The following is a 23,351-nucleotide window of genomic DNA, read 5'->3' as shown; positions in this document are numbered from 1 at the left end:
TGGTTTCACAAGTTGCGCATCAGTCCACCTTGGCAATTGTAATTTTCAGGTACTCTCTAGGGTGGATGTAGTTGATTATGGTAAGTAAGATTTCAGAGTACTTTTCTTTCATAACCGCATGGTTAACAATACCATGTATCTATTTTCAGGAATTTAGGTCTTTATTTACAGGTACCCTCCTGGGTCAAACTCAATTGGATAGGGGGAGATGTCGAAGCAACAAACACAATAGACAGGAAGGAAGACAATCAAGTATTCCCACAAAAATACTTACCTCGCTTCGACAAATGTTGTCGAAACACCATTTTTGAAAAAAAAAAATGAAGAAAAAAATATTTTATTATGAAAAAAAAAATTATTATGAAAAAAAAAACAATTACAAAAAAAAGACACAACTGGAGGAACCCACAAAAAATATATTATACATCTGGAGCCTAGAACAATATTACAAAAAAAATAACTAAAAATCGAGCACAACAGGCAAAAGAACTCGAAATTATTAAAACGAGCAAAGTAGCAAAAGATCTCGAACAAAAAAAAACACATCTGGGGAAAAAGAAGGAATTGGGGGAAACATACTAACCACTAACACTATGTTTTTGCTAAGAAACACCGACAAAAATTAGAAGATTAGGAAGATTGCCAATCGAGTCGGTTTTTCCCTTCCAACATAAACTACAAACAAAAGTGATAATACAAGTCGATTAATGCACACAGCAGTGGAGTCTCACATATGACAACAAATTTTAAAGAGAACGATAAATAATTGTAAATAAATGAAAGTTAAAATAGTTAAATAAATATAGTAAATTGCAGATTAAAATAATGATTACACAAAAAAAAATTTTAACTTAGTTTTTTTTGTTTATGTACAACAATAATTTGCAGCGATCAACTCATCAAAACGTAGAACAAAGAAGCAAATAACATATAATGAAAAAAAATTATTAAACATAGGAGATTTTGCATGAAGTGGAAGCAGAAGTCCAGATGGTAGTCACGAGCACTACCCAACGCATTCGACAAGGATGGATTTGGAGAGGACGGTTGCAGGTGGTGACGGGAAGAAGATGGAGGGGATCTCGGAGGTGGAAGAATGGTCAAAATACGAAACAAGCAGGACAGCCCATTATTAACGAGAAATTCAATGAAGCTGAGAGTGGAGTATTGACAACGAAGGCTAAACCTGGATCAGCCTAAACCAAAGAGTAAAGCCACAGTCGGAACAGTCAAACCCGGTCTGTGTGATTGAAAATAGCGTCTCAGTAGCCCACAATCAATATGGCCTGAAGGTAGCAAGCAAGCAGACAAATCTCCCGGATAAGCCAAACGTTGAGGGAGAAACCAATGTCGACAAATACGTAAAGGACGTCGATATCAATGTAATCGATCGAGGGTTGGTACAACAAATAAATTCTAACCAGAATCGAGGAAATAAGTAACATGAGATAACAAAAATCAACATCGTGAACGGAGAAGACAGAATCGAAACAGTATGTATGAGCAAGCAACCATGGCCCAAGAGGACAACAATCTGTGGACAAAGAAGGATGTCACTTCTCAACCAATTGGAAATATCCTGCCGCACGAGGGACCCGAAATCTGAATTCCGAGAACCACTACGCAACCGAGTCGAGGAGCCGAGAGTGGATGTAACGTTTGGAAGCAGGAAGAGGTGCACACTGGGACCACCGTAAAGTTAGGATGTTAAGAAAATGTCAAATAATGATAGAAAATTGTAAATATTTGGTTTTGACAAAAGTAACAACAAATATGATTTTTGTAATGGCAATCTTAGGAATTAGGACACAAAAGACTTTTTGACACAAATTTTATATATAACCCGCGCAATTGTCTTGATGATGCGTCTCTCCGAGGCAACATCAAGCTCAGTAAGTAAGGGGGCATGCAGCGCCCATAGTTTTCGGCCAGCATCAACCCTGGCAAATTTCTCCAAGTGGTGCACCATGGAAGCTAATTTCCTGGGTTACATCACCAGCTACAGCCTTAAGCTAAGCTGATATTTTGATGCACTCGCACTTTCCAAGCCATAACGAATAAACACTTTGTTTAATTAAACACAGTTTGTTGCTGCTAGCAGCAGATGGCGACGCTGTTGTAGAAAGTAAAGGCCTCCGAGTATGAGTCATAATGAACTATTCACCGGGGTCTTTACTCTCGCGAGCGTGTAAAGAATGTTTTGTTTAGGTCTGAGACTCTCTCAGAGTAAAGTCTATACAGACAAGCCTGCCAGCGAGTTGATAAGTGCATTTTCCAATCAAGCTCTGGAGGCGGGAAGATCACATTACCGTAAAGCAAATATAGTGATTACGATACTCATTATTCTAAATTAAAGAATATTGTAACAAGTGGGCATTTTAACATCAATTACGATTATCGCAGTTCGTAGGATTAGCAGTGATACAACGAAAATAAAGTAATACACAGTGATACAACTAATAAAGTAAAAAATAAAGTAATTCATGCGTACCTATGAAATATAGTAATTCACGAGCTAGCGATCCAACGAAAAAGGCGAGGCATTCGATACTGTGCGTTAGTGACACTTGACGTGAAGAACACATTCAACAGCGCGAGCTGGGATGCCATCGCGCTCTCGTTACACCGGCTAGGCCTACCGGTGGGTCTGTACCGGATCCTGGAAAGTTACTCAAGATCGTCGGCTTTGCCGACGACGTAACCTTGGAGGTCTACGGGGAGTCAACCCCTGAGGTAGAACTAACAAGACTTTTTACCTCCGTTAAAGTTAACCCACGTAATCATCTTGATGATGCGTCTCTCCGAGGCAAGATCAAGCTCAATAAGTAAGGGGACATGCAGAGTCCCTAATTTCCTCCGGTTTCGATCCCGGTAATATTCAATCATTATTTGCCAATCTCTTGGATGCTCGATTCCATGAGTTAAGTTGCATCATAAAGAATAAGCCTTAAGCTAAGTAAGTTTCATTAACGCAGCGCCTTGTTTACGCGAAGGCAATGTTTAATAACAACAAAATTGTTTGCTTACGCCGCGACCCTACTGTAGCAGGGGCATGGCATCACCTTATGGAGCAGTCCATTGTTTTTAATTGAATCGGCCAGCGACCGACAGTTCTAGTGAGAGCTTTAGAAATGCTTTCAAAAACTTCGTGCATTTCTCTCAGAGATGCGCGAAAGTGATCTAAACCCGCGTTGTTAAAAAGTCTTTTAAACCAGACTTAAGAAGTGAGTCGGTAATTAGTCAGTCGTTCGATATAAGTCAGTTAGTGTTCGCACGCATAGCAGGCGTGCGCGTGCGTCAGTCGTACGTCGTGCGTAGTCGTGAGTACCGACTAACTTACACCTCGTAGGTGCCGCGCGAGGTGTAAGTTAGTCGGTACTCAGCCAATCAGGGATTTAGAAGAAGAATTATTTTGAGCGAAGATAACGCTGAAACGAAAGTGATTTGGGCGCTGATACGGTAGTATTTCAGGATTATAATAAAACTGTGTTGAAAAAGGTAACTGTGAAGAATTATTCCTTCAACTGCTCTGAGGATAAGGAGAACACATCCAGAACGGTGGCGCGTTTTTATTCTGGTTGATCCTACCAGTAATATACGCTTGTCTCAAAGGTTAAGCCATGCATGTCTAAGTACAAACAGATTTAATGTGAAACCGCATAAGGCTCAGTATAACAGCTATAATTTACAAGATCATTTAACTAGTTACTTGGATAACTGGGGAAAACAATTCTATTCAATATATATATATATATATATATATATATATATATATATATATATATATATATATATATATATATATATATATATATATATATATATATATATATATATATATATATATATATATATATATATATATATATATATATATATATATATATATATATATATATATATATATATATATATATATATATATATATATATATATAAGCTAAGCCGTAATGCCGAGACTTTATATAAAAAAAACTTTTATTCGAAAAACTAATCTAGATTCTACACTGTCACCTTATAAACTAAATATAATAAACTCGTCAATCGCCTTTTATTGGTTGAACCTGCTGAATCGGCGTTCCTCCGGGTGGCGTGATTCCGTCGTTCCCACGTCGGGTGAAACTTGCGTAGCTCATCGCTTATCCTCGCGCGTGCACTGGGCTTGGCCTGGATACCTGTTGTTGCTATGGGCTCTGGTGGATGTGTTGATGTTGGCAGGTGGCGGGAACCGTCGTAACGTCTCCCCCCTAAGTGTCAGGCGTCCTCGGTTGACTTTGTTGATCCGTCGATGAACGTGAATTTGGTTGGGAAAAATGATTTTGCCAAACTAGGTGATTTTTCCTTCTGCTGGTTAACTATTGTTTCCCTTAGATGCTCGTCTGTTGGCTCCGGGTTACTTCTTGAGGTGTGTAGAGTGACTGTGTCCTCCTCCTTGGCTGGGTGAGGTTGTTTCCTGTTTTGGTTTTTGTATCTACGAATGCAGAAGATGATTAGTGGTAACGACACAAGAGAGGCCATAAATATTCCTCCAAGTGTCTGGGAGCTGGTCATGTGGATTTTAAGGTTTTTGATTTCCTCCAAATTGTTGATATTCATCTGGTGCAACTCTTCCGAGTCCGTCCTTTGCTTGGTTACTATTATCTCTTTGCCGAAGATTGGTGTAAGAATTTCGTACTGTTCGGTCTGTCTGGGGTTACTTTTAAATGTAAAGTTCTGCACTGTAATTGTGCAGTTACCTGTTTCGATTATTGTTGGTGTTGCTATGATGCGTGAGTCGCCGCATGAGTCCTCGATGTAAACTGTCTTGTCTGTGTCGACAAGTATGGTTCCGAGACTAATTTCCTTGATGATTGGTTGGTCTGGCTGATTGTACGTTGAACATCTGGCCTTCTGGTTGGTGAGTATGTTGAAGACGCATTCATCGTTCAGTGGATAGCTATTGTCACAGATAAAACACCTTTCCTTTTGCTCGTAAAACGTGTGTTGATGCTGGGCCACATAGCGAATATTCGTATCGATTCTAGTTCCGTTTGTGTTGATAGGTTCCAGCTGCATCAGTCTGTACTGCTTCTGCTCGATTATAGGAATTTTGATGATTATGATGATGTGGTTATTTTGCAAAGAGGCGATTGACTGAACGAATTTATAGATTTCATCCTCAAATTTAATATTAATTTGTTGATTTTCTAAAACTTTCCAAATATACTCTCTGTCATTTAGGCTCAAAATGTTTCTGTTTAAATGATTCGATTTCGAAAAAACTATCTGTTCTTCTAGGTCTTCTAGTGTTTTAATCAATATATCTAGGTTCAAAATGAGGTTAATCTGTTCGAGATCTTTTGTAAGTTTTAAATTGTCTTGATCGATTTGTATTTTGATTGATCTCAATGTTTTCGAAACTTTGTTGACCGTGGATTGAAGTAAATTATTGATTTTGATCTGTTTTGACTGGTTTTCTATAATTTTATTGCTGGTATGTTCCAGTATTTCAAAATTTTGATTAATTAACTCTAGATCTTCCTGATCTGGGTTACCTGCTACAAATTTAATAACTTTCCCTAAAGCGTTTACGAGTCCTCTTTTAAGTCTTCTAGGATAGAAGCCGGTCAGCTTTTCGTGCGCTTTTCTAATTTTAAACTGAAGGGTTTGTTCTAAATGGTCTGTGATATTAAGTTTCGTTGCTAGGGTCTCTATGTAGTTGATGTTTTGCCTGATATCGTCGAGATCAATTTTATGGATAAGTCTCTCGTAACCTACTCTTATCCTAACTGTATCTAGTTTGATTGTAAGTAGCCCATTTTTTGTTGATACGTCATGATAAGTCGTTGCAGTAATCAGTCGTACAAGTCTGAAAAGAGGCCAAGAAAATTACTTCTTAATTCTTTTTTTGTGAATTTTTACTCCGAACGAATCTTTGAAAGTTAGCTCGTTATTTTCTTGTACTCTAGAGATTTTGTAAGGTTCTTTATCTTTTGTAATTCGTTGAGTGACTTTAACGTATACGTCTTTGCCCTGGTCTAGCTGTTTTGGTAATGATTTCCTCTTGTTCTCCTCTTCTACTTGTTTTTTTCTTTTCTCCATCATTACTAAAATAGCCGATTGGATCTTTTGATATTTTTGATATATGTCGTCAGCGTTCGTTTTGTTCTGGTAATTGAAGATTACCTGACGGGGTTTAAAACCTGTAGCAGAATGTATCGTGTTATTGTACAAGTCGACCAAAATGTTTATTCTGTCATTGAGTTCCAAGTCAGTGTGTTTGTGATTCATGGTCCTGAATAATTCGATTAGCGTCGAGTGGAAACGTTCCACTATTCCGTTAGAGTTACTAGAACTCGCGTGGTGTAATTCAATGTTTAGGTCCTGGAGAAAACCGATAAAATCTATTGAAGTGAAACCAGGCTCTTGATCGCAAACTATTACTTCCGGTCTGCCAAAAACTCGAATGTGCTCCGTGATTGCTCTTTTAAGATCAATGATTGTTCTTGTTTCAAGAGGTATCACGTTTGCAAATTTTGAAAACGCGTCGACTACCGTTAGCATTTTTCTGCCTTTGATGAAAAAAATGTCGATATGAATCTTTTGGAAGGGATGATTTGTGTCATTTGTTTTTTGTATTAATTTTGGAGGTTTCCTGTCGTATTTGCATTTCTTGCAGATAAGACAGTTGTTAATGAAAATTTTTAACTTTTTGTCAATTTCCGGGAAAAAATAATCCGAAAGGATTTGTTGTTTATTTTCTTTCGTTCCTCTGTGTGCGTACTCGTGCACCTTCCGCACGATTTCGTCTTGTTCCTCTGGTAACCTGACGTCCTGTAAGAGTTCCTGTGAAATAAAGATCTTGAAGATTTTAGCATGAGAAAAGTGTTTTCTGTACGTTTCTTGGATTAGTTGGGTTAGTGATATGGGGCAATAGATGCAATTAACGCCTTTTGGGTTGAGCTTTCCTTTAAGAATTTTGACAAGAGATTCTTCATTATAGTCCGGTTTACAGATGGTGAATCTGTGATATTTAGGGAAGACTTCTTCGTGAGCTTCGATGTCGCTTCGTGAGATTTTGAAAATTAGTTGGGTTTTGAACATGTTAATCGGTTTTTCAGTTGTCCAGATATAATGGTTGTCGCTAGTGTCTGCTGAGTGCACTGTCTCTCCATCGCTCTCGTTTACATCTTCGTTCTCGTTGTCCTCCACGTTGTTTTGACTATTAGCATTTATATCGGTCGGTTTAAGTCTGGAGAGGGCATCTGCAACGACGTTCTCTCTGCCCGGTTTATAAATGATTTCGAAATCGAATTCACTTAAGTCTAATTTCCACCGTATAATTTTGGGGTTCGCGCAGGTCATGGAATAAATGAGAGGCTGGTGATCTGTGATTAGTTTAAAACGTCTCCCGTAGAGATAGGGGCGGAAATGTTTCACTGCCCATATGATGGCTAAGAGTTCTTTTTCCGTGGTACAGTAATTTTCTTCGGCTTTACTAAGTGTCCTAGATGCGTAGGCGATAGGGCGGTCTTTGCCAATTTGTCCCTGTGATAGGACTGCTCCAATCGCGAAGTCGCTCGCATCTGTTGTAAGGATGAATTCTTTTTCGAAGTCAGGGTAGGCCAAAATGGGGTCCATGGTTAAAAGGGATTTGCATTTTTCGAAGCATTGAATTATTTCTGGGGTGAATGTGAAGTCAGTATCACTTCGCAGTAGTTGTGTAAGAGGTTTTACCATTTTAGCAAAGTCTTTAATAAAGCGGCGGTAGTAGCCGATAGTTCCCAGAAATTGTTTGAGCTCTTTTTCATTCTTCGGGATAGGCCAATTTTTAATCACTTCGATTTTGTCGCTATTTGGTTTGACTCCATTTTCGGTAACGGTGTGTCCTAAGAATTGAACTTCCCGTCTAAAAAAATAACATTTATCCAACTGTATTTTTAGGCACGCTTCTTTCAGCTTTTGAAGTACTCTCTTAATATCTTTAACGTGTTCTTCGAATGAGCTAGAAAAGATTATTATGTCGTCCATGTATACCAGACAACATATTCCAATGAATTCCCGAAGAACGGCGTCCATAACCCTTTGAAATGTCGCAGGGGCGTTCTTAAGGCCAAACGGCATTCTAGTGAATTCGTACTTTCCAGAACTCGCAGAGAAAGCCGTTTTCACAAAATCATTTTTTTCTAGTTGGATTTGGTGAAATCCGGAGACCAAGTCGATGGTAGAGAAATAGGTTGCTCTACCGAGTTTGTCTAATATTTCCGTGATATCCGGTATTGGATATCTGTCGGAAATGGTTTTCTCATTAAGTTTACGATAGTCGATGACCAATCGAAACTTTTTTACTCCAGATGCGTCGACCTTTTTGGGTACTACCCATACGGGTGACGTATAAGGCGATATGGATTCTTTTATGATCCCGTCCTTAAGCATCTTTTGTATTTGTTTTTGCACCTCGCTTTCGAATATTTGCGGGTAGCGATATGATTTTGTGTGAATGGGGATATTGTCTACCGTTCTGATTTTATGTTTAATCCGATGAGTGAATGACAATTTCTCTTCTTCGAAATATAAGGTTTCGGAATTATCGGAGATTATTTTTTCTAAAGCTTCCTTTTCCAATTTGTTTAAAGAATCGTCTTGTATTTTAAATTTGTTTTTCGCGCAAAATTTTGGTCCTTGAGTTTCTAGGAATTCATCATTTTCAAAACTGGTTTCATTGACGTTGATTTCCAGATTAGATTTACTGTGATTTTCCACAGCTACGAAAGCGGAGTTATTTTTACTGTTATAGATACCAGGCAGGATAGAAAAATCTCCCATGTTTCTCTCTTCCCCTATAATAAAATCTCCTTCGTTCACTGTTTTAATCTTGATGAACTGTACTTTCTGTTCATTGAGATTAATTTTCTGTGTTTCAGGAAATCGTTTCTTCAATTCAATAGTTTTCCTGCCAATTTTTAATTTATTTTTTCCGGTGTCTAGTTGAGCGTTCAGATCGCGCAGCGATTCATACCCAATCAGTCCGTCAAAGAACTGGTGGAATTTAAAAACATAAAATTTTAATTTTTTCTTAATTGAAAACGGATCAAACGATACGGACTGTTTGATCTCGAAGGTGCCGTTGATGTTGGTTACCTTGAGGCCTTTTTCTTTTTTCGCGTTTTCTAAATTAACATGTTCGGGTGATATGTAATTTTTGTTAGCGCCTGTGTCTATCAAAAATTTCATTTCGCCCTTTGTAGTCGAAATGGTTATGTAAGGAATGAAGTTGTTTATCTCTTTGCCTTTTCGGATCCGGCTATTTGAAAATTTATCTCATCCCCTACGAAATACTCGTCTTCGTCGGACTCAAATTTACATTCAGCGGTTGGGTTTTCTTCTGGTTCTTCGTCTGATTCTTCCGGATATTTGTTCCTTTTCCCTTCATTATTGTTAATTTGCATTTTCGAAATGTGAGTTTTCATAGTTCTTCGTCATTGGTCTTTTTGAACTTGCCAGAACTGGTTTTTTGTTGTCCTGAGTTGAAATTTTGGTTTTTGGTGTTATCATTTTTGTTTTGAAATTTTGGGTTTGGTCCGAAAGAGCTAGAAGAAGATTGTCGATTTTCCATTTTTTGCCGAAAAGAGGCGTTTGAATGGGCAATTGTTATATCGTGAGCTTCCTCCAAGGACTTTGGTCGGTAACTCCTGACGTACATAGCTAAATTTTCACCGTTCAGCCCATCGATGTACCTGGTGAGGGTCATCAAGCTTATAAGTTTGTTTACAGCTTCGGTGGATTTTTTATAGTCCTCCATCTGCGCGGCAGTTGTTTTAATAGCCGTGTCAATTGCTTTGACTTTTTGGAAATATTCCTGGAGAGTTTTCTTACCCTGTCGTATATAGAACAAAGATTGGATATGGGACGTTATATCCCGTTTATCCCCGAAAGCATTAAGTAGGATCTCTTTTATTTCGATCCACTCCGATGGATTCCCAGAAGCTATAAGCACTTCCCTTGCTTCGCCAACTATTTTTGATTTTATGACTCTAATGATATGCTTGTATTCGGGTTCGAGTTCGTATTCCTCGAACTGGTCAATTGCCTCTTGTGTGTCCTCTATCCAGGCTAGGGCTTCCTTCCGGTTCCCGTTAAATTGTGGGATGATCTTGATTTGATCGGGAATTTGGAATTTTGTGAATGGGTTATTTGCTCTTTCTCGCAACTCGTTAATTGTTGCGATTAAGCTTGATTGCGTGCTAGTCAGCTGAGCAACCTGTTGTATCAGCTGCTCGGGTGTGATTTCCATTACTTGGAATTGCGCGGATGGCTCGGCCATGGCGTGTTTTGTTTCCTTTGCTTTGCACGCGGGTAGTGGAAATAAAATTATTTGTTTGCACTTTCTGGTGCCGTAGGCGATGCGCGCGTTTAGTTTGATTAATTCGCACTTGTTCGTGGGTTACTTTTTTGTTTCCCCCGCGCACTGATATGCTATGTTCGTTTAATTTGTGCACTTTGGATTAATTACGGGAGAATAATTTTTGAGTTTGATATCCCCTCTCACTCTGAATAATCTCACTGATAAATCACTTTAGCACTAAAAAAATGTGGGTGTGTTTACTTACAGTAGGACAAGCAGCATCCTTCTGGAGTTTCTAAGGTGGTGTAGCAATCCTTCTGGGAGGGGTGGTCCTGTCTGTGGGTCCTTCTTCGCTCTGGATGCACGCAAGTCGGATGATATCTTGTCACCGATGGTTTCCCGGTACACCAGTTGTTCGCCCTGAACTTTGCTTGGTTGGGTTTTGTTGTTTCTGAAGCACTTTCCGATACACTACTTCCACAGACTACCTTGACTGCGCCAGCTAAGCCGTAATGCCGAGACTTTATATAAAAAAAACTTTTATTCGAAAAACTAATCTAGATTCTACACTGTCACCTTATAAACTAAATATAATAAACTCGTCAATCGCCTTTTATTGGTTGAACCTGCTGAATCGGCGTTCCTCCGGGTGGCGTGATTCCGTCGTTCCCACGTCGGGTGAAACTTGCGTAGCTCATCGCTTATCCTCGCGCGTGCACTGGGCTTGGCCTGGATACCTGTTGTTGCTATGGGCTCTGGTGGATGTGTTGATGTTGGCAGGTGGCGGGAACCGTCGTAACGTATATATATATATATATATATATATATATATATATATATATATATATATATATATATATATATATATATATATATATATATATATATATATATATATATATATATATATATATATATATATATATATATATATATATATATATATATATATATATATATATATATATATATATATATATATATATATATATATATATATATATATATATATATATATATATATATATATATATATATATATATATATATATATATATATATATATATATATATATATATATATATATATATATATATATATATATATATATATATATATATATATATATATATACATATATATATATAGCAGTACAATAAATACGTGTCGATTTCTTCCTGTAAGAAATCCAAATTTTTACTGTAATGTTAAAATCCAATTGATACAAACATTACATTATGACGGGGCTGGTTTATGGAACGATGACCTCGGAATGTCTGACACGGTATACTAACACCTACCTAAACCTGAACCAAGTTATTTGCTAATTTGCATGCATATGTTTAAATACTTGCAAACATCTTTTTTTCTGTAAATCACTGCCAGCTAGTGGGATTATTATTACCCCCACAAAAAAGTGGCGTATAAACAACTAAAAATATCTTGTAGAAACAGTGTTTCGGTTTAATTTACGATTCGAGCATGCAAACTCTTTTGGAATCGCAGTTCTTTAAAAAAGAATCGCTGTTCATTCATTCTTTTTGAAGAGTCGATTCTTTTGATCGATTCGCGATTCATTCGCCCATCTCTATGATATGCGACACAGTTTATGCTCCTATATGAAAGTCGAGGTAAAGTTTTTTCAGTTTGCCCATACTTTTTACAAAGGAAGAAAACATCGAGCAATGAGCGCACTGAACTTTGAAACAATATAGAGAGCAAACCGTTCATCCAAACTTCCTGAAACTTTGACAAATCACTATACAAATTAAAGAAAAAAAAAATATTGTTTTTAGATTTTTTTCGCTTTGGCATTACCGGTGCGATCGATATTCCATTACATACTTGAAGCTATAACTCCGCCATTTCTCGGTCCTTGTAAAAAACAATGAATTCTAATATCTATGGAGATTTCGGCATATAAATATAATTTCAACAGTACCCGATCAAAAGATCATAACAGAAAACTATCAAAACTATATCTTCCGTTGATAGTTGTTGTGAATTTCTGATTGTTATTTTAACTGTTAACGAGACCAAAATAGTAACACAATTTGTTATGCGAAGTGCTTTTTGTTATAATTTTATTTGATTCTGATCGGGTAGTTTCACAGAACAGTCCTTGTTCATCCCATTACAACGACATAAAGATAAACTCTTACCTGTAGTGTTTCAGAATCCGGTACAGTCACTAATTTGGGTTTTGAAACAAAACAATGTTTATTGTCACCATCTGGATCATAATACACGACAAAGCACTGAAACGATAAAATGATGGAAGTATTTACAATTGATATTGTGATAAAGTTTGGTTAAAGAAAATGAAAAACAAGTTACTAACTAATTTCAATTCTAAAATTATACTGAATATCTGATTACACCAACAATATCAAGTTCATCAAGTTATATTAACAGGTGAACGCGTGAAACCGGTCCCAACTTCAATATTACCCAGCCTAAACAGGTGAATTACCGGTCTGGTTAAAACTTGAAGAAACAAACAAACAAAAGATTTTTGTTTGTGTGGTGGTAGAAGAAGGCGATGATAAATAATCTTCGATCGCCCATATCTCTCTTTATCAAATTTTAGTTTACGTGAAACACGTTAAGGCTTGAAATATTATTATCACTGACCGCTAATGAAATTTTTCTCATTTTACTTATTTTGGTGTAAGTCATGTTTTTTTTTCCATTTTTTACAAAAGGTATACGATTTGCTCAAACTTTGAAAACTTGTTCCTCATATAATCATATACCAATTTTTTATAGTAAGGTTGAAAAAGCTTCAAAAGTCTGGCCTGTAGTGTATTGGCACTGGGACTCACGGCTCACGTTCGGCCTATCCACTAAAAGATTCCTTACTTTTTACGCTCTTCTTCCCCACGCAACTGCGTCATCGTATTACTTCGTGGGGAGGTTCGTTTTGCATTCGTCGCACCTCTTTCTTCTGCTCTATCTCGGAGCCTCGCTTGGTTCATGGAGGGGCTCAACCTATGAGCTTTGATTTAACTCTCGACTCTTCTCTTGCTTCTTGTCTCCATCTATTACATCGCCGTTTAGCTCTCATCTCCGTGAGGGATTTAGGTGCTGATTCTTTGAGCCATTTAGCTCATGTTTCCGTGAGTCATTCAGCTCCCGGCCTTATCACGATCTACTTGGATAATCCCCAACGATAAACTCACCCTCCTCCGACCGATAGTTCTCCGACAGAGGAATTTCCCCCGACACCGATACCCGATTCCTTTGCCATTTAGCTACCAGCTTTATCGAGATCAACTCGCATATTATCCTACTCCGGCTGAGACTTGCCCGGCAACGGAATTTCTCTCGGTACCTATGTTTGTTTCGTGAGCCAATTAGCACCCCTTTTCTTCACGATTCTGTCGGGTAATCCACTGCGGCGAATCTACACTACCGTGAATTCCCCGGCGGTAAATTGCTCCCGACACCGGTGTACCTTTCTGTGAGCCATTTAGCTCCCCGCTTCCTCTACTTGGTCTAGTCCCCGGCGGTGGACCTAGCCTACTCAACGGGCCAGCCAGTAGGTGCTGAGGTCCAACCAGCGATTCCGGCTGAAGCGTAGCTTCCGGTTCACTGGCGAGCAAACGACCCACTGCTAGCTATTCGACACGGTCTACTCGGTCTAATCCCCGATGGTGGATCTAGTCTACTCACGAGCTACCCGGTAGGGTGTCGAGGTCGGTCTGGCGATTCCGGTGAAGCCTGACGTCCAGTTCACTGGCGCCCTGACGACCCAAACCAGGTGCTATATCGCATACTACTCAACTGATCCCCGGCGACGGTCCTAGTCTACACCGTCGGAGAGTTCCCCGACGGCGGAATTTCTCCCGAAACCCAATTTGTGGTTTCCCGGCGGCGCTCTAACCAATAGCGCTACTTTGTTGGTCCCTTCGCCCCTTCCTCGTAACCACTTTGTTGACGGCGTCCCAGATACGCTCGTCGCGGCACATCTCTTCCACGATATTGTCCACCGTAACACCAGGCATACCTCTTCGGACTTCCTCGAATCTATGGCACGTTCACACACTCCGGGCAAAGCGGTGACGAACCCAACAAACATTTCGTGGTTTTAGAAACGTTTTAACAGTTGCTTTATTCAGCTCTAGCTGAACATTGGAAATATACGTGTATAAGTATATCGTTTATTCCACCCTTAAACATCCGGGATTTGGAGAATTTATTCAGCTTGTCTGATTAAGACACATAAAAGAACAATTCTTCAGCGCGTATACAGCCTGAAGAAAACCACAGTTCAGCTTCATCAATAAACCTTTTCGTTACCGCTATTCAGCTGAGATAATTATCATAGGAAAATTATTAAAAAAGACATTTATTTCAAGTTACACACGCCATCAATCTCTTTGGAAGCCATATTCCTTTATTAGTGTTACGTTACAAGTAGAGAAAAGTTGTATTACCTTGTTGGATATCATATCACGTACCTGGATCCGAACCAGCAACCTGTTGAACACTAAGCACTTACCTTACTGTCTGCACCAATCTTGCAAACATCGAATGCTTAAGGTTTCACCGATGTACCGATAAGTCTAGGCTGCTGTATAGAGTCTGTACAAAGGCTACAGTAGCCTTCTATAGATTTGAGTGAACCTAGTTGGCTTGGGTTCGAATCCCAACCTACGATAATTTTTTTTATTTTTTTTATTATTTAATAATTTTTATAACGTTCGGGAATTTTAAATTAGATAATTTACCTATTTCAAAAATAATGATTGTAGTCGTTTTTGTTTCCAAGGTGAGGACTTATGGTTGTAAAAAAATATTTAGATAAGTAAAAATGGGTGTTATATGAAAGTGATGGTAACTGAATGATGGATTGAAGCCATTTATAATTCTAAGGTGGCAAAATCTTGTCAATTTATTTACCACTCCCTGCCAAATAATTATCTTTCCATTGTGATTTTTTTGGTAAGCGGAAGTCGCTGTTCGAATTCAATAGTTTATTTATTTATATCAATTAAGTTCGCTAGCGTGAATAATCATTGTACCTTTGTTCGCAAGTCGATGGGTAGAAAAAAAATCATCGTAACAATGCTGGTTTCAAAAATTTATAGCAACGTTGGAACAAAAAGTTTCTCTTGTGTTCAATATGAGAATATTCATGTTTCACGAGTAAACAGACCGTTTCGAATTAAAAGTTAAATTTACATAAACAAGAGTGCGTGTGATTTGGTAAGTGTACATTGAAAAACTGTAAATCGTGTATTTCCCGTGCTGAAAACTCAGTAGATATAAAAAAAACTAAATAAACTTTATTTCTTTATTCGTTTATTGATCTATTGTTCCTTAACTGCAAGATATGCAAAACATCTCAATTGGAACATACCGAAAAAATAAAAAAAATCCTTCACTTAAAAGTAAAAAAAAAAATGATGTGCGTGTATTAGGACTCGAACCTAGGTTGGTTGCCATTCGTCATGAATTGCTAATCATGCCAATTTTTGTAGTAGTTACAATTACCTTTGTTAAACATATAATTCAGCTAAAAGTCAAAGGTGGTATAACGGCAAATGTAAAGGTAGAAACAAACTTTTCAAGACATGTAGTGCAGCTTAATGATTAAAGGTAATACTATTGCTAACAGCATCATTTATTCAACTCGTAATTCAGTCTAATTAAGATGGTTGAATAAAAGCTTTAATATTGTCGCTGTTACATTTATTAGCAGTATAGTTCAGCCTAGTTGGACCTTGCGAATACTGAATTTTAAATAGGCTGAATAAACTGTTAATATTTCAATAGTTCAGCGAAAGTTTTATTCAGCTTACATAACCTTAAATCCGCTTTAAATCAACACGTAGTCTTATAGTTCAGCTCCTAATGTTTGTTGGGGAAGCGTGTCCAAACAGATGCAGGTACTTCGGAAGCATCCGTGCACTGACAAAAACTGCGTCAAATGGAAGTTCACCTCTCCATGTTTCCCAAGCAGACACATTTGGGATGAGTCGATGGGTCCATCTCCGCGCTGTCCCACTCTTGCTGCCACTTAGCCAACGAGTTCGCTCGGGCCAGTCTCCTTGCATTACGTTCATTTCTCCGCGGGTAGCATTCCACGTCATCAGCCAAAGTGATGCAAATGGGAAACATTCCGGCAATTACACATACCGCCTCCGACGATATCCCTCTGTACGCACTCGCGACACGAATAGCCATTAGACGAAACGTGCTTGTCAACTTCGTTCGGTTCCGCTTTGAGTTCAGCGCAGCAGCCCAGGCCGGTACTCCATACCTCAGTATTATGGATGAGACACCCGCCAGGAGACGTCTCGTGCTGCCTCTTGCTCCTCCGTGATTCGGCATGATCCTTGCCAATGCGTTAGTTGTCCTCGCAGCCTTCTCACATACATAGTCTGACATGGCTGTTGTAATTTAACCGATCGTCGACCATCACACCCAGGTGCTTCAGCGCACGCATCGATGGGATGGATTGCTCCCGACGCTGATCTCAACACGCTTGGTTTTTTACAGCTGCTGACAGGACTACCTCAGTCTTATGGTGAACCAGCTGCATCTTGACGTCAGCCATCCAGGTTTCCACGATGTCTATTGTCTCTACCGTCAACATCTCCACCTCCTCAAGGGTCTCGCAGATTATCGTCAGAACAACATCATCTGCAAAGCCGACCTCTGGGCAGTTCCAGTGTTAACACTCCGTTGTACATTATAATCCAGAGCGTTGGGCCGAGTATGGAGCCCTGAGGTACTTCCGCCATGACCATAATCGAGCTCTTCCGATGGTCGTTTCGTAGACCAGTACTCGGTTCTGGAAGTAACTTTTCAGAACCTTGCACAGATAGTCCGGAACCCGCATTCTGTGTAGCGCTGCGGCGATCGCCCCCCAGCTAGCACTGTTGAACGCGTTCTTCACGACGATCGTGACCACGGCGCAGTAGCGGTTTCCCCTTCTCTTTTGCTTCGACGCTTTCTCCGCGTCCTCGATGACTGTGCGGATGGCGTCCACCGTCGATATCCCTTCCTTGCCTCTGCGACAGTCCGTTCTCACTTTCAGCGTAGGTCGTTAACCTGTTGAGGATGACCCTTTCCAGAAGTTTACCAATAGTATCCAGCAGGCATATAGGCCAGGATCGCAGTCTTCAGTGCCGCGTTGGGGATACCATCCGGTTCGGGAGCTTTCTTCGCTTTCAGCCCTTTTGCCACAATAAGGAGCTCCACCAGTACGCCGGACACCGGTAGTTCCTCGGCTCCATTTTTTTCGGCATTGTTACATCGCATGCCCTCGCTACTGTTTCCGACAGCTCATCGGCGCTCGGAATTGGAGCGACGCTGTCAGCACGAAGTGCTTCCACAAAAAGGTCCTTGTCGAAGTCCTTTATTTTCCACTTCCGCTCGCCAGTCCTCACTCTACGCGTTACAGTACAGTTCCGTCGACCAATGGTGTAGTGAATCGCCTGGTGGTCGCTATGTGTATAATGCTCACTAAATCGCCAATTCATGTTATCCAACAGAAACGCGCTGCAGAATGTCACGTCTATGATGCATTCCCGGGCCGTCCTGCACAGTCGCACACTCCGGGAAAAGGGGTGACGAAGCATGTCCAAACCGATGCAAGTACTTCCCGAAGCATCCGTGCCCGGACAAAACTGCGTCAAATGGAAGTTCACCTCTCCATGCTTCCTATGTACCCAAACCGACACATTTGGGATGAGTCGGTGGCTCCACCTTCCATTCTTCGCGTTGTCCCACTCCTGTTGCCATTTAGCCAACAAGTCCGCTCAGACCAGTCTCCTAGCGTTATGTGCATTTCTCCGCTGGTAGCATTCCACGTCCTCCGCCAGGGTGATGCAGATGGGGATCATCCCGGCGATAACGCATACTGCCTCCGACGATATTGTTCTGTAGGCACTCGCGACTCGTACGGCCATCAGCCGGAATGTCCTGTTCAGCTTTTCACGGTTCCGCTTGGTTTTCAATGCAGCACTCCAGGCAGGAACCCCACATCCGAGTATGGATGACGAAACAGTAGATAGCAGACGTCTCGTGCTGCTTCTTGGGCCGCTGACGTTTGGCATGCCTTCGCCAACTTTTCACAGGCCTAGTCAACGTGGTTGTTGAAGCTCAACCGGTCGTCGATTATCACTCCCAATTGCTTCAGTGCACGCTTCGATGCAATCACGTGCCCTCCGACGTCGATCTTCATCCGCTGAACCGCTTTGCAGTTACTGACCAATAACACCTCCGTCTTGTGGTGAGCTATTTGCAGTTTGACCCCGTTCATTCAGCTCTCGATCGCGTCTATTGTCTCCGTCACTGACACTTCCACTTCTTCAAGTGTCTCACCCATCACCGTTAGTGACACGTCGTCCGCGAAACCCACGATTTTCACTTTCTTAGGCAGCTGCAGCGTTAAAACCCCATCGTATATCCCGTTCCAAAGAGTTGGAGCTGGAGTGACTCGCATTGACTTCTGCCCTTCACTCGTCTCGTCCAGCAGCACTCTGCTCTGAAAGTAGCTCTTCGGGATCTGGCATAGATAGTGGGGAACCCTCATTCTATGCAGCGCTGCAGAGATGGCTTCTCAGCTGGCACTGTTGAACGCGTTCTTCACATCTATCGTGACCACAGCGCAGTATCGATTTCCTTTTCGCTTCTGTTTAGATGACTTCTCAGCACTCTCGAGCACTGTCCGAATTGCATCCACTGTCGATGCTCCTTTGCGGAAACCGAACTGCATCTTGGACAGTCCGCGCTCACCTTCCGTGAATTTCGCCAACCTGTTAAAAAAATCTTTTCCAGGAGTTTTCCGAGTGTATCCAGCAGGCATATGGGTCTGTACGAGGCCGGATCGCCAGGTGGCTTTCCTGGCTTTGGCAGCAACACCAGCTTCTGGACCTTCCACATTTCGGGAAAGTTGCCTTGATTTACGCACTTCTGTAGCACTATCCTGAACATGTCCGGATATGCCAGGATCGCAGCATTCGGTACCACGTTTGGTATTCCATCCGGACCAGGGGCTTTCTTTGATTTCAGGCGCTTCGATGCTTCTGCTAGCTCGTCGTTAGTCACTTGCCGATCCGTGTTTGTTTCTTCTTCTTCGCCGTACGGTGTCGGTGGCCATATAGTTGGATCGTGCTTCGGGAAGACTCTCGACGATTATCTTCAGCTTGCTAGGACACATTTCCGCTGGCGTCGTTGGGCCCCTCATTTTCGCCATCACAACTCGGTATGCGTCACCCCAGGGATTGGCGTCTACATCTCGGCATAGCTCCTTGTGACAATCTGACTTGCTAAGTCTGATCTACCGTTTTAAAGCGGCCCTAGTTTCCCGAAACGCTCTTCTCTATCTGGTTCCGACATTGCTCTTTGAGCCTGCCTTCTGGCTCTGAGACAACCAGCGCGTAACGTACTAAGCGTCTCGTTCCACCAGTAAGTCCAGCTTAAGCTGTTTGTTGCGTGATTCCAGTTTTCGCGGCATTGTGGCGTCACAAGCCGCCACAATCCTTCTTGTTAGGTCAACCGCATCAACGGTCCCGCCGTTCGGCCGAAGTGCCTCAACAAAGAGGTCTTTTTTGATGGCTTTCGTCTTCCACTTTCGTTCGCCGGTCATTCTTCTCCGTACTGCCGCTGGGTTCCGTTGACCGATACGATAGCGAATCGTCTGGTGGTAACTATGCGTATACGTTTCGCATACTCTCCAATCCATGTTCGCCGTCAATGAGGGACTACAGAATGTGACGTCGATGATAGACTCACTCCGATCCGAAATGTGCTAACAGAACCTTCGTGGCATAATTGCACGTCTATCTTCGCTACAGCTTCCTGCTGGATACACCCTCTTGTGTTGGTTACTCTACTGCCCCATTCGACAGCCCAGGCGTTAAATTCACCACCAATGACTACCGGCTTCCGACCGATCAACTGCTCGGTTTACTGCTCCAGCATTAGGCTGAACTGCTCTACTGTCCACTTGGAGGAGCGTAGCAGCTACACACGAAGATGCCGTTGATTTTGGCTATCACGAAACCCTCATATGAGCTTTCTACTACTTCTTGGATGGGGAATCTGCCTTGATAAGGCTCTGCGATCAAAGCGACATCGCACATAGTTTCTGTCGTAGACTGCTACAACAGTTGCTGTGCGGTATCACAGTGATTCAGGTTTATCTGGGTTATGTCCATCACCGTTGGCTTGTAGTCGCCTTCTTGGGCTGGGCATTTAAAGCCACCCGTCTGATGGTTGTGTGTGGCGTGGTGTGTGTGCGTGCATGTATGTGCACTAATGCCATGTAATTATCACAGCAACCGCTGAACCGATCCCAACGAAATAGGTTTCAAATTAAAGGCCTAACGTTGCAATTTGACGCTATTATTTTTGGTTTTCGATATGTTGTTTACTTTCTGAGCAATGGATTATTTTGTCAAAAACACAAAGGGTTTAAAGCAAATACCTTTCGAACAAAGCAATGCTGTTTACATACTCAGAGAGCTGGTAAAAATACCTTTCAAACAAGCTATAGATTGTCAAAATCCGTTCACGAACGGCGGATATATTAAACATTTTGTATTTTTATTCCTATCTTACCAATTTCCACTAACTAAAAATGAGATCGTTACATACAGAGTATTGCTTTACGGGTGTGTTAGGGGCAAAACTGAATCAATATCGGGGTATGAAAACAAGTCTGCGTGATTCAAGGAATTCGATTCCGGAAACATTTTGTGAATTTATTCAATAATTAATTAACTATTTCTCAAAAATCAATACGCAAGTTTCCTTCAAAGACAAAACAATGTGTAAATTCACTTCAAAGTAAAAAACGATTTAATCCACCTAGCAGTGAAATGGGACATTTCTTGCACATATCACTGTTGGATTATTCAATAGTTTGCAGAACTCATGCAAAGTAGGCACCCAACTAGAGATGGTATGAAAACAGTTTCTAGTCCTGCATGAATAAAATCTCGAATAAACTAAATAAATGGAAGAAAATCATTAAAACGAACGAAATAAAAAGAATAAAGCAAAAAAATGAAATAAAAGGTGTTCAAATTCATAAAATGAGTAACCAAGAATTAATGTAAATCAAAATTATAATACGAATCAAATTATATTAGCTTAATTAACGAAAATTTAGACTATATTTAGAAATAGTTTAATTGCATAAATTGACTCAAACTAACAAATTGAATGCACTAAATAAAAGGATTGACTGAACATGATATGAATAAAATTGAAGATATGAACAAAATAAATTAAATGAATCAAATGAATCCAACGAATCAAATGAATAAAACGAATCAAATGAATTAAATGAATCAAATGAATCAAATGAATCAAATGAATCAAATGAATCTAATGAATCTAATGAATCAAATGAATCAAATATATCAAATGAAACAAATGAATCAATTGAATCAAATGAATCAAATGAATCAAATGAATCAAATGAATCAAATGAATCAAATGAATCAAATGAATCAAATGAATCAAATGAATCAAACGAATCGAAACAAATGAATCAAATGAATCAAATTAATCAAATTAATCAAATGAATCAAATTAATCAAATTAATCAAATGAACCAAATTAATCAAACGAATCAAATGAATTAAATGAATCAATTTAATTTAATGAATGCAGTGAATACAATGGAGATCAAATTAATGTAATGGATCAAATGAATATTTTTTTGAGACTGTGTACCAATATTTAGATCTATTGTGGTTTGCCCCTTCCTTAATCTATGTGTACTATCAACTATGACATATCACTATTGTTGAGTGATTGTCTTTATTGAGATACACACTCTTCTCAGCTAGGCACTACACTTCGGATGAAGTTTATTACCTTTTGGGATATGCCGTCCAAATATCAAAAGGCTCCAGTGTTCCTTTACCGAGGACTCTAATGAATACAAAGGATGGAATGAACAAAGAAACTAAAATGCATACAAAAATGAAATGAATAAATAAAACAAACGAATCAAATAAACAAAATGAGCTGGATAGATAAAATGAATAAAAAAGAAGAAAATGAGCAGAATAAAATGCATTTTTTTCTTGTTTATTTGACACGGCTCAAAGCGTTAGCATAACTGAGCTGTGGGTCTTTTAATTTTTTTACAATATGCAGAAATTAAAATAAACTCTCAACTATCCATAGGATCTTGTTGACGCAGCTTGCTGCTGCGTGTTGAGATCATCTTCCTTGGTGCTGAAAATTTAGGTGCGTTGTCTGCCGCACCTTGAGGGTCATTCGGTCCATCTTCTCTCGCGTTTACGTTCATGTCCATGTCGTCATCGGTACTGCATTCATGATGCTCATGGTCGGATGTTCTTGTTAGTTTCTTGTACTTTCGGGTCGCTGCTGTAAATCCTTCTTCATCGGTGTTTGATTCTTTATTTGCGCTGTTGGTTGTTGGTTTGGAGACATTTGCAGCAATCGTTGTCACTTCGATGTTGGTAATAGCAGTTGGTTTAGTGGCACTGGAACCGATCGTTGTTGAGCTGGTGTTTGTTACTGCCCGGTCCGCAGTCGTTGGTTTACCAACCGGTTGTGGTTTAGCATACGACGACTGTATACCGGCTTTGGTCGTCGCAGGGGGAATTTCTTTAGCAGCCTCTGCGCAAGGTTTTCCGTGGTGTAGCGGCTGATCGCAATGTTGGCACGTAGGAATCTGCCCTGGGTACGTGACTAGTGTTCGTTGAGTATGTACAATACCTTTAGAGCATCTGCCTGAGATAGACAAGTAGGAGGGAATAGGTTTTGTCGGCCGCATTCTCAATACACGAACGCCGTTGCCAAGTCCTGGGAAGAAATTCCTCTAAGTATCTTCTTTAACACTATCCACCTCTCCGTATTTTGACATGAGTTTTTTGATAGCGGCGGAACTAGTACGTGGTGCCAGATCATGTAGCTTTATTTCACTACTGTCATTATCAATATACGTTGGGATGTTGTATAAAGTGTCATTACATTCGACGGCGTGTTTCAAGTTGTTCTGCGAAGCGAATGATTCTGCTTGGCTAA

The 23,351-nt window shown here is 40.2% G+C and overlaps 1 protein-coding gene across 1 annotated transcript in view; it reads right to left on the bottom strand.

The window, feature by feature from the left end:
* Positions 1 to 23,351, bottom strand: part of LOC131691080 (phosphatidylinositol 3-kinase catalytic subunit type 3) — a 431,803-nt gene that overhangs the window by 175,236 nt on the left and 233,216 nt on the right. The window contains exon 6 of the mRNA XM_058977268.1: positions 12,488 to 12,583. Within this exon, the coding sequence (XP_058833251.1) occupies positions 12,488 to 12,583 (96 nt within the window). The remainder of the gene's footprint in view (positions 1 to 12,487; positions 12,584 to 23,351) is intronic.

This window comes from Topomyia yanbarensis, chromosome 3 (assembly GCF_030247195.1).
Source record: "Topomyia yanbarensis strain Yona2022 chromosome 3, ASM3024719v1, whole genome shotgun sequence".
NCBI lineage: Eukaryota > Metazoa > Arthropoda > Insecta > Diptera > Culicidae > Topomyia > Topomyia yanbarensis.
This window is presented reverse-complemented; position numbering and strand designations above follow the sequence as displayed.